Genomic DNA, 12,822 nt, shown 5'->3' with positions numbered 1-12,822 from the left:
GATGTTTCAAGGAAGCTTGAAGAAAAACCCACTGCAGTTTGGCACCCAAACCGTGGGAAAACCTCTGTGTGTAAAAGACCCTATTTATCTGTTTTCTTCAAAGAAGAAATAACTGCATGTGGTAGAAGTTAAGTGTTTAATGCTTCTTCAGTTTCTCCTTAATTCTATATTTGTTTCTAGTCTTTCAAGCTACATTCCCCACCCCAGAAAACTTGTCAGTTGTTTTTCAAAAAATATTCCACAACAAAACTGCATGTATAAAAAAAGTCTGGTAAATTTGTAAGAGTTAATAATATTCATTTTGTTCCCGTTTCTGATAGATCTGCTAGTTTGATAGAAGTGTAACTGAGAAGAGTGCTTGACAGAAAAAGAAGGATTTTTCATTGCAACCATGAAGAAAAGCAGAAGTGTGATGACTGTCACAGCTGAGGGCGTAAGTGTAAACCTTTACTTACAGGCAAGAGGCATGATTTGTTTGTTTGATAGTCACGCTACTGCAGGTATTTACAGTAACCTTTTTGCATGAATATAAGTCACACATTCCTGCTGCAGCAGAACTATTATCTTCAAGTGATGCCAGTGCATTCTAATGACAGAAGTGTATATCACTTGGCTTTTGATATCTTTGTGGAGAGAAGTGAAGAAATGAATTTTTGTGTGACGAAATGAATGTTTGGATGTGCACATCTAAGAGAGGCGTTTTTTCTTTTTCATAAGCCAGCAATTGCTTATGAGCCCTCCTAAGTGAAAAATGTGCATTCATCTAGCAATTTCAACAGCACACATGTACACTTAACTGTACATTCTACTGTTGATGCTCTGTAACAGAAAATTAATCAGCTTGAAGACGGGCATGATGTCAAAAGCTGTCTGAGAGATAGCTGTTCGCTCATGGAAATCAGTTTACCAAACACCTCTTCCAGGTTCTGGATCAAAAATGTCTGGCGAGTATATTTAATTTTGAGAAGAAAAAGGATGAAGGAGGCAAGACATCTAGAGGAATTGTATTTAAAAAATGGACCTTACTCCAATGTAAACAGATACTCTGTATCTAAAAAAAAAAAGGACTGCTCTTTGAACTCTTGCTACCAGAGAGTTTCTTGTTCTTGGAAAATTTGTCAGTCCTCTTCACTTTTGTACTGTGGTGGGATTGGATTTTACAGTTAATCAGTATTTGGCTGCCAAAGCCAGCCATCATCTGTGGTCCCCTGGTTTTAAAGTAAAAGTAAATAAGTAAATGTGTTAGAATTTCTACATATGGTAAAAAACCACTTGTGCTTTTAATTGTCTTTTATTTACTGACCTTCACATTGTAGCTGGATTGGAAGGTGTGTGGATTAAAACCTAAAATTTTCTAGCATGCACCATTGTGCACGATACAACCAAAGTTAAGCATTTTTATATCCCACTGATTTCAGCAGAAAAGAACTTGTTCCACTGAGACCAACAATTCATAAAAGTGCTAAGCTTTCACTGGATCATGCCAATGTTATCTTGCGCTTCCCATTTTCACTCACTTATAACCTTTTGTAAACATTGCAGTGAGAATGCAATTACGTATCCTGAACTAAATCACATGGCTTTCTAATATATATGAAAACAATTGAAACAAAATATGGAAACAAAATATGGAAATGTATGAAAATATGTGATTTTCAGAATGGTCTACTTTTTCAATTTTCATTGGACTTATTTTGCTATTCTAATTTTATGGATTGATATACTTGCATACATTTTATCTGTTTGTACAGAATTCTAAAGATTATTTAGAATGTGGCCTCAGCAAGTCTTACAGTGCGTCTAGTAATACCCTTGGCATAGACCTGTGGAGAGGAAGAAGATGCTGCTCTGGTAATTTGCAGCTGCCACCACTGTCCCAAAGGCAGAGTGAAAGAGCAAGAACACCAGACAGAACACCAGACAGACCCACGACTTTGCCTCTGATGACTCTTCCCAGCATTGCCATCACAACGTATCAAGATAGGTAGGTTACTTAAAGAGAAATTTTGTTGGAGACATTTGAATTACCGTATTGTCCGGCATATAAGACAACTGGGCGTATAAGACGACCCCCAACTTTTCCAGTTAAAATATAGAGTTTGGGATATACTCCTCCACAGCCGAGGCCCGTCCCTCGCGCACTCCCCTGCCGCCCCCCTTCGCTCGCCTTTTGCACAAGGGCCGGGAGCTGGGCCGGGCCGGGGGGAGGCGGCACCTGTTCCTGGAAGAGCCCCGCCTGGGGAGTTGGTCACATTCTTGGCCGCGCTGCAAGAGCGGAGCCAGACGCACCAACGCGCAGGCGGGGAGGGAGGGAGGCAGGGGGGGGCGAGGAGGAGGAGGAGCGCGCAGCCCGCCCATATTTGCTCAGCCCCGAACCACCCTCAGTCTGGGCTGGAGCGCGGCGCGGCTGCAGTCGCGACGCCGGAGCGGGTGGGCAGGAGCCAGGAGGCGGAGAAGGACGCGGGGGGAGCAGCTGCCCCAGCCCCGGCCGGCCAGCCAGCCATCCGCCTGCCTGCCTGCCTTGCGCCGCCGCGCAGCCGAGCGCTTCCCTCTGTGCGCCCCGGCGCGCCTGGCTCCGACTCCCAGCCGGGCAGTGAGCGCCCTCTCCAGGCTCGCCTCCCCTCCCTCCTCCAGTGGACATGGACAGAGCGGAGGCTGCTCCCCAGGCAGATTCTCCAGTCCGGCTCGGAAGTTTCAGCACCTGTCCTATAAGACGACACCCGGCGTATAAGATGACACCCGACTTTTGAGAAGATTTTCCTGGGTTAAAAAGTCGTCTTATACGCCGGACAATACGGTATTTAAATTGAATTCTATATGCAATTAATAGATGTTTTTAATCATTCTTTAGAAAATGTATGCTTTATCTGTGAACCCATCAAAGGGATAGTCAAGATGTTAACATATATGAATGAGCCCTGGGTTTGTGGTCTGTTTCCAATTCTTTTCTGCAGACAACTTATGCAAATTATGTTTTTATGGTTTGCTTTTTTAATGCAAACAATTGTTTGCCACAAGCCAGGAAGAACAGGAATTGAAATACCTGAGGAAAGGAAAGTGTGTGCCAATCCAAAATTTGTTCATGTAAACTTGAACCATGGTTTGCCATTATGTCTGAACCAAGTCGTAGTGGTATTGTGGTAGCTTAAGATAGTAGAATGAAGAAGGATGAATGCAGAAGCATCTGATGCATCAGTAGTGATTAGTAATTCTGTTCAGAAATCATATCAATCATGTATTGTATAATAGTGCTTCTTATTTCTAAGAGTTCATTATGAATTCCAAAACATTGCTTGCATCACTATTTAAAAAAAATGAGGAAACACTTAGGAATTTGTAATTATAAAATCATATGTGAAAAGTAATGGTTTTGTGAGGATTATATAATTTTTTTTACCTTCATTTTCCTGACTTAGGGGAGGGGCTGTTGTTCCGGTGGTAGAGCCTCTGCTTGGCATGCAGGAGGTCCAAGGTTCAATCCCCGGCATCTCCAGTTAAAGGGACTAGGCAAGTAGGTAATGGGAAAGACCTCTGCCTGAGACACTGGAGAACCGCTGCCGGTCTGAGTAGACAATACTGACTTTGATGGACCAGGGGTCTGATTCAGTATAAGGCAGCTTCATGTGTTCATGTGTTCAATTTCAATGTATTATAGAGCTATAATAATTACTGAGCCACCTCGCCTTACTTTCTTCTGAATTTTTTAGATGCATATTTTATGAGTTAAAAAACAAACAAACCTCTAACTGCTAACACTCCCTGGTCCTAAAGGCATGTTTTAATTAACATTTCAAGTGGTAAAATTTATTTTGGAGAGAGAGGTCTGCATAATCAGACATTAGCTTTCAGAACAAGAAGTATTATGCTGCCTCCTTGCCATCCTTAGTCTTTCCTACTTTTCACTGCCACCAAAGGCCTTAGACTTCTTAGTTGGACTCAAAGAACAGGATGGATTAGTTATATTTAGTAGAATGATGGTAGGGTTGCCAGGCCCCCCTGGCCACCGGCGCGGGGATGGGGGTTAGAGCTACTAGATCCTGGTTGGGAAAGTCCTGGAGATTTGGCAATGGAGGCTGGGGAGGATAGGGACCTCATTAGGGTACAATACCATAGAGTCCATCCTCCAAAGCAGCCATTTTCTCCAGGGGAATTCATCTCTATAGGCTGGAGATAAACTGTAATTCTGGGGGATCCCCAGGTCCCACCTGAAGGCTTCCATAGCTAAATGACAGAATGGTCAGTGTGGGAGGGTGTCTCTGAGGTAAAAGAGAGATCCTTTAAATAAAACAATTGTTTTCACTTAAACGTAAAGAGAGTTTATTTTTTATTTTTTTTTAATAAATATTTTTATTGGTTTTTAATAGAAAATGGGATACAGAAGGAAAAAGGGGCAGGGGAATAAAATTTTTAAAAAAGAAAAGATATATATATATATATATAGAAAGAGAGATAAATACGTGTATTAATGTTATACAACGTTGGTATATCTAATACTGCCCCCTGATAGGTTGTAATAATACATTAACTTGTTGATAGGTTATATTCGATCTCCATTATGAATCTGCTGTGTCTTATAAGGTTTTGTTATCATTTTTTGGTTTTAATATATTCGTAGAAGGATTTCCATTTATCTCTATTTTGTTTTTGAGTTTCTTTCTGTAGTGTTTCAGTTAATTGTGCCATTGTGATATATTCGTATGCTTTATCAATCCAAGTCTCGATGTGTGGAATTCTATTAGTTTTCCATAGCGATGCTAGAATGATCCTTGCGGCTGTAACTAAGTATTTTAACATGTCTTGTTGGTCCTTGTCGATGCTGTCTGGAGTTTTATTCAGTAGGTATAGTTTAGGGTCATATATAATTTTGTAACCGAGAATGCCTTCTATGTTCTTGTGTATTTTCTTCCAGAATTTCTGGACTGATTTACAAGTCCACCAGCAATGATAAAAAGTGCCCCTGGCTTTGCAACATTTCCAACATAGACCAGATGTCGAGCTATTCATGTTTTGAATATCACTCGGCGTCAGGTACCATCTATGTAACATTTTCAGCCAGTTTTCATGAATCCCTTGGCATAGAGTGAACTTGAGATTTCTGCGAAATAGTTGTTCCCATTCATCGATTGTTATAATTTCATTCAGATTTTCCATCCATTTAATCTGGCATGACTTCACTTGTTCATCTTCCGTATCGTATGTCACCAAGAGCTTATAGATTTTACCTAGTAGATGTTGAGAGGTTTTACTTATCTGTTCAAACTCTGTTTTTGGCTTCAGTGCTCCCCTAGTTATGCAATCTTCCTTGAATCTTGAGATTAGTTGGTGATAGGTTAGCCATGGCATCTGGTGATATTCCTCTTGTATCTCCAACAACGTTTTAATTGTACCATCTGTTTTCACCAGGTCTTGATATTGTATTGTCCCGTATTGTTTTCTGTCCATTATCATACCGAATACGTTAAGGGGTGCTATCAACAATGATCCGTTAGAACTCAATCTTGGTTTAAGTTTCTGCCAGGTAGTCACCATGTTTTCTACAGTTGGATGACCCTTAATTTCTTCTAGGTTTTTCTTCCAGTTTTTCCCCCATAGCAGATAGTGTACTCCACATTGCAGTCCTGAAAGTTCCAGTTTAGTACTTCTTTCATTAATCTGCATGATCCAGTCTTTGATCCATACCAATGTTGCCGCTCGGTGATACATAATTAGGTTTGGAAGTGCCATTCCCCCTCTTTTCTTTTCGTCCGTCATAATTTTAAATTTTATTCGGGGGCGTTTCTTGTCCCAAACAAATCTATTGATTTTTCGTTGCCAGGATGTTAGTATTTTATCTGCGATTTTGATGGGTATCGTCTGGAATAGAAAGTTTAATCTTGGCAGGATATTCATTTTAACTATAGCTATACTACCTAGCCAGGAAGTTTTTAGTCTAGTCCAGGTTTGAAGATCGACCTCAATCTTATTCCATACCGTTTGATAGTTATGCGTAAACAGGTCTTGATTATCTTTTGGAAATGTTATCCCTAAATACTTTATTGGTTTAGTTGATATTGTACATTCTGAGAGAGTAATTATATTTGCTTCCTCTTCTTTGGTTGTATGTTCCAGAAAAAGTTTTGTTTTAACTTTATTCAGTTTGTAACCTGACAGCTCTCCATATTTTTGAATGTCAGTCATAAGCTCTTTGATACTTATTTCTGGTTGCGCAATTGTAAATAGAACATCATCTGCGTATGCCTTTATTTTAAATTCTTCTCCTTGTATTTGTAAGCCGGTTATTTTCTGATTTGTTCTAATTTTATTCGCTAATATTTCCAGTGTTAAGTTAAATAGTAGTGGTGATAGAGGGCATCCTTGTCTGGTTCCTTTCTCTATTTTTATGTCTTTTGTTAGTGCTCCGTTTATTAACAACTTAGCCTGTTGATCTGTATAAATATTGGAAATCCAATGGAGTAGGTTGCCATCATTACTGATACTATAAATTACTTGTCTTATAAATTTCCATGACACGTTGTCAAAAGCTTTTTCTGCGTCCACAAATATAAATGCCAGTTTTTCTTTTCTGCGTTTTACCAACTCTCTCGCATTGATCAGAAACTTAATATTATCTACCATATGACGTTTAGGTACAAATCCAGTCTGATCCGGACTGATCAAGATATCCGCATAGGTTAGCAGTCCCTGTGCTATTATTGTTGTAAATATTTTATAGTCTGTGTTAAGAAGAGATATTGGCCTATACGACGCAGGTAGCATTGGGTCAGCCCCTTCTTTTGGAATAAGTATTATATATGCTTCTTTCCAAGTGTCAGGGACTCTATCTGTTTTACATATGCCGTTCATTACTTTTGCTAATAGTGGTGTAATTTCTTCTATGAACGATTTATAGTACATGGCTGTAAACCCATCAGGCCCAGGCGTCTTCCCGTTCTTCAACTTCCTAATTGCCTGTTGTACCTCTTCAACTGTAATATCTTGATTTAAAAGAGTTATATTGTCCTTAGAGAGTTGATTAAGATGGTTCTGCTGAATATAATTTGTTATGTCCTCCGTTTGTTCATTCTGTAGTCTTTTCTTATAGAGTTCTTTGAAGTATTCTAGGAAGTGTCGTGATATTTGATCTTCTTTATGTGTTATCTTCCTGTTTATTTTTGTTGAAATTATTGCTCTTTTCCGATTTTCTATTTTGATCATGGATGCCAGGTATTTCCCTGGTTTGTTAGCATGTGCAAAGTGCTTTTGTTTTACAAATTTTAGTTTCTTCGCCATCTCCTCTGTGTAAAGTAGATCGATTGCATGTCTGATCTTTTTAATTTCTTTCAAAGTTTTCTTACTGTTTGTTGATGAATTTTTTCTAGATGTGCCAGGTTGGTCTGCAGTTCTGTCAAAGCCTTTTCTCGTTCTTTTTTATTTTTGGAGTTTATAGATATAAAAATGCCCCTCATATAGGCCTTTGAACATTCCCAAATCGTAGTTGAGCTCATACCTGGGGTTTCATTTCTCTGTAGAAATTCCTTAAGTTCTGTACGGCATGTATCAAGTTCTGTCTTCTTGCTGAATAATGTATCACTTAGTCTCCACCGGAATGTTGTCATCATCTTTTTTCGCCATTTTATTACTATTGGGCTATGATCTGATAGAGTTCTAGGAAGTATTTTAATATGTTCTAAGTTCTTTACCAAGGTGTCTGAGATCCAGCACATATCAATCCTCGAGAAGGACCTGTGTCTATCAGAATAGAATGTATAGTCTTTGGTGTTTGGGTTCTTGATTCTCCAGATGTCTTGTAAATTAAGACGTTGCATGTCTATTTTGACATTTTTTGGGAGTTTACCGCTCTTTTGATTTTTTGACCTATCCATTTTGCTATCCAGGACTCCGTTCATGTCCCCAACCACAATGATCTCATATTCTGATTGTTCCTCTAATGCTGTAAAGAGGTCTGTAAAGAATTCTTTTGATGTCAAAGGCGCGTATATAGACGTTAATATTTTTATTTTTCCTGTTGGTAATTGTAGCTTCAAAGTTAATTGTCTGCCTTTTGTATCTTTCATTACTTCCAGTACTTTGATAGTAGAATCTCGAATATATATTGCTATGCCTCTTTTTTTCCCCCAATGCTGAAGATGTATAAACAGTTCCAAGACGCCTATCATTCAGTAAATGGTTATATTTTCTTTTTATGTGGGTTTCTTGAAGGCATATTATATTTGCACTAAATTTAGAAAGTGCATGGAATGTTTTCTTTCTTTTTTGTGCTGTGTTCAAGCCGTTTATATTGATGAACAATATTTCTAGACCTTCCATTATGTTGTTTTTCATTTATAAGCCGCCGCCTCATCCAGTAAGTCTTCTTGATTTGTGGCCGAGTTTTTATCCCCATTTGAGGGTGAACTTGACCTGCTTGGTCTATTGTCTTTGGTCTTTTTTTTCATTTTTAGTTCTTCCTCTAGTTCTTCAGCTTCTTCTATGTTTCGAATCAATATTCTGCCAGTAGGGAGTAGAACACTTAGAAAATATGGTCCAACCCATCTGTATCTGATTTCCCGTGCGCGTAAGAGTTTGCGTATTGAATCAAAGTCACGTCTTTTTTTTCTTACTGAAAAAGGTAAGTCTGGGAAGGTCTGAATTTCTTTTCCCTTATAGATTAATGGTTCCACTCTTTGTTTGTTTAATATGTCTTCTTTTATTCTTTTGTCCGCAAATTTTATTAAGACTTCTCTTGGTATTTTCTTCATTGTACTGTATTTGGAATTGACTCTATATATTTCTCTAATATCAATAGCCTCTTCTTCAATCTCCAGGTATGTAGCGAGCAGTTGGGTCATCTCTTCTTCTAGTCTTTCCTGTGTCATATCTTCAGAAACTCTTTGAAAGCGAAGATTGTTCTCTCTTGCTTGCAACTCAGTTGTAGCTAGTCTATTTTCTGTTTCTTCTTTCCATATCTTGTGGTCTGATTGTGATCTCTCTGTTCTCAATTGTCTTGCTTTAATTTTCTTTATATCTTCTCTATTATCTAGAATGTCCTTAGTGTTCTCCTCTATTTTTTGTTTTATATCCTGGAATCCTGTGACCAGTTCTTGTTTTACTGTCTTCATTTCCATCTGTACATTCCTGACATCCATTCTGACAGAGTTGCACTCTTTAGTCAACCTTTCCAATTCATTATTTACTTTGTCCATCTTGGTGTTTATCTGGTCCACTTTCGCCTGTAATCTTTCTTCCGTTCCTGTCAATTGAGCTGTTAGAGCCGTTAGTTGGATAGCTAGTTTTTCCATTGCTTTTTCCATGTTTGTTTGTGTTTGACTGTATTTCTTTTGTTGAGGTTTATGGCTGACAGTTTCGTCAAGGCCTTCTGATGTTTCTTCCTTCTCTTCTTCTTCTTGGTCTTTTCTTGGGGTTGGAGTAGTGTTTTTTTCCGTTTTTCTGTTTTTCTTCATTAAATTATACCTATATATTTTCCTTCTAGTTTGTAATTCTGTGTAGGTGCCAGACATGCACAGTTAATCTGTATAGCAATTAATAACTTTAAATTTAAATATTAATTGAGCTTATTTAGAAAAAGTATTATTCCACCCAGTTTAAATATTTAACTTGTACCAATTGGTTCAATGTAATTGCTGTAGTCTTAATATAAATAAATAATATACAGTCAATCAATTACCCCTAATTAATCCTGAGTAAGGTCTTTGTTGTCATTATGGTCTTTACAAATATAGAAAGTATATGATCTGGTAGGCAAGGCTGGGTTCTTCTAACTATAGTTTTTAGATCTGGACCAACATTGCCCGCAAAGCCTTCTGGGAGTTGTAGTTTCTACCTCCCTGGAAGTTCCCAAAATAGAAAGCAGTTAGTTTGCCCTCGCAATTGTTGCTGCCTCCTACTCAGTCTCTGGTTATGAAGCCGCTTCTCGGGTGCCGCAGTCTATCAGCCCAAGTTCTGCCAGTAACGCCTCAGCTCCTCCAGAGCTGCCGCCGCCGCCGTGCTGCTACAAGTGCCGCCGGGGCGAGAGTCAGCGCCGTCTCCGCTGCCCTTGAGCTCCCTTCTACTCTGCTGAAACGCCTTCTCAAGCTCTGCTGCCGCTGTTATGCCGCTCCAAACGCCGCCTCCTTGTGAGTAGGCGCCGCCGTTGGCTCTACTGGTCTCCGCTCCGAGGCTTTCGCTAGCTGGTCCCCGCCCCTTTCCGCTCTCGGCCAAACGATCCCTCGGAAAAAATGAAAAAAAATAAAGTTAGTGGAGTTCTTTTCAGTTTATATCCAATACCTTATATCTAGTATTTTTGCATACAAAGAGGGTATTATCGCTTAGGAAAAGGGAGGGGGAGGGAGGGGAAGGGAAGAGAAAGGAAAAGAAGGAAAGGAAAAAAAAGAGAGGGGGGTAGTCGGTTGGGAGGTCGGAGTTGTTTAGGACTTGCCTGAAGTTGCCTGCTGGTACGTCCAGGACCCTTAATGGGTAGCGACGTTCCTCCTCTGTCTTGAGAGGTGGGTGTCTTGAAGAGAATCTTCTAACCCGGGGTTAAAGTCAGTAGTTTATAACCACAATGCAGGCAATTTCACTCCCACTCCTGAAGGTGCGGTCACTCCACCATCTTGCCCAGCCGGAAGTTCAGCCTTGAAGAGAGTTTATTTTGAAGTAAAACAGCGTAATGGTTTCTGTATGGTTCATGATTGTAATGGTTTCAAATAGGTACATAAGTGTAATGGTTTCAGAGAGGTACAGTTCTTCTTTCTCTAAAGTTCCTTAAACAGGCCTAGCCATAAAGATTGGTTTCCTTCACTTGCTACTAGGGTTGCCTGGTCCCTCTTCGCTATCGGCGGGAGATTTTTTGGGCGGAGCCTGAGGAGGGAGGGGTTTGGGAGGGGAGGGACTTAATGTCACAGAGTCCAATGGCCAAAGCAGTCATTTTCTCCAGGTGAGCTGATCTCTATCAGCTGGAGGTCAGTTGTAATAGCAGGAGATCTTATGCTATTACCTGGAGTTTGGCAACCCTACTTGCTACTTAGGCTAATAACTTCCTCAAAGAACACAGATTTCTTTCACTTTCTACAGCTCTTCACTCAATCTCTTCCCCTACTCCACACCTCCTCCTCTCACATACAAACCCTCTCCAAAAACCAGTCAACTCTGTCATCTAGGGTACAGCTACAAACTAATTATAATATACTTCAACCACCTGTCCAGCCCCCCCCCCCTTCCTTATTCTAGAGGCCTGCATCTTACACAACAGCAACTTACATATAAAATCCCACATTAAATAACAGAAAAAACCACACTTAAAATATTTGTTTAGCAAAATACCACATATAATTTTATAAAAAGAGCTAGAGATGTCAGAGAATCTCAGAGAGAGCTATCCTAAGCAGACTTATTCAGAATTCTACTCAGGTCTTTGGTATGTTTTTATGCTAGTCTTGGACCGTATTAAACTTTCTTACTCTTGTGTTTGTTAAGTGCCGTCAAGTCGCTTCCGACTCATGGCGATCCTATGAATGAAAGTCCTCCAAAATGTCCTAACTTTGACAGCCTTGCTCAGATCTTGCAAATTGAAGGCTGTGGCTTCCTTTATTGAGTCAATCCACCTCTTGTTGGGTCTTCCTCTTTTCCTGCTGCCCTCAACTTTTCCTAGCATGTCTGTCTTTTCCAGTGACTCTTTTTGTCTCATGACGTGACCAAAATACGATAGCCTCAGTTTAGTCATTTTAGCTTCTAGGGTCAGTTCAGGCTTGATTTGATCTAGCACCCACTGATTTGTTTTTTGGCAGTCCACGGAATCCGTAACACTCTCCTCCAACACCACATTTCAAAGGAATCTATTTTCTTCCTATCAGCTTTCTTCACTGTCCAACTTTCACACCCATACATAGTAATAGGGAATACGATGGCATGAATTAATCTAGTCTTGGTGGCCAGTGACACATCCTTACCCTTCAAAAGCTTTTCTAACTCCTTCATGGCTGCCCTTCCCAGTTTCAATCTCCTTCTGATTTCTTGGCTACAGTCTCCCTTTTGGTTGATGGTGGAGCCAAGGAATAGAAAGTCTTGAACAATTTCAATTTCCTCATTGTCAACCTTAAAGTTGTGTAATTCTCTTGTAGTCATTACTTTTGTTTTCTTGACGTTCAGCTGTAGTCCTGTTTTGGCACTTTCTCTTTTAACTTTTAGCAGTAGGCGTTTCAAATCTTCACTATTTTCTGCCAATAATGTAGTGTCATCAGCATATCTTAAATTATTAATGTTCCTCCCTCCAATTTTCACTCCACCTTCATCTAAATCTAATCCAGCTTTCCTAATTTTATGTTCTGCATATAGATTGAAGAGATAGGGAGATAAAATACATCCTTGTCTGACACCTTTGCCAATTGGAAACCATTCCGTTTCTCCATATTCTGTTCTAACTGTGGCCTCTTGTCCAGAGTACAGGTTGCACATCAAAACGATCAGATGTAGTGGCACACCCATTTCCTTTAAAACCAGCCATAGCTTTTCATGATCCACACAGTCAAAAGCTTTGCTTTTGCAAAAGCTTTCTTACTCTTACTCAGGTCTTTTCAATGGGGCTTAGTCCCAGGAAAGCATTCTTAGTATTGTCACTTGCCAGATAAACAGCCAAGGACTTACCGCTGGCTGTCCTTGCAGCTCGAGGATGGCTGTTCCACTCTGAAAATGGAACATGGGCTATTCAGGCTCCCAGCTGCTCACCCGGCAGGCCGCATGGCTGGGTGGATGTTTCCTGCCTGCCCCTTCCGCTGGAGTGGGGCTCAGGGGTGAGCTGCTGCTCTGGCCAGGTGGTGAAGGGGGATGACGTGGGCACGCTGGCATCAC

General features: G+C 40.1%; 1 protein-coding gene across 1 annotated transcript in view; it reads left to right on the top strand.

Annotated features, from left to right (window-relative positions):
- Window positions 1-362: 362 nt before the first annotated feature.
- Window positions 363-12,822, top strand: part of PDE4B (phosphodiesterase 4B) — a 305,529-nt gene continuing 293,069 nt past the window's right edge. Inside the window, exons 1-2 of the mRNA XM_056867746.1 lie at window positions 363-433; window positions 1,752-1,984. Of these exons, the coding sequence (XP_056723724.1) occupies window positions 392-433; window positions 1,752-1,984 (275 nt within the window). The 5' untranslated portion in view covers window positions 363-391. The remainder of the gene's footprint in view (window positions 434-1,751; window positions 1,985-12,822) is intronic.

The sequence above is a fragment of the Euleptes europaea genome, chromosome 2, assembly GCF_029931775.1.
Source record: "Euleptes europaea isolate rEulEur1 chromosome 2, rEulEur1.hap1, whole genome shotgun sequence".
Lineage (NCBI taxonomy): Eukaryota > Metazoa > Chordata > Lepidosauria > Squamata > Sphaerodactylidae > Euleptes > Euleptes europaea.
Note: the sequence above shows the minus strand (reverse complement) of the source record. Positions and strands in the feature narration are given on the sequence as shown.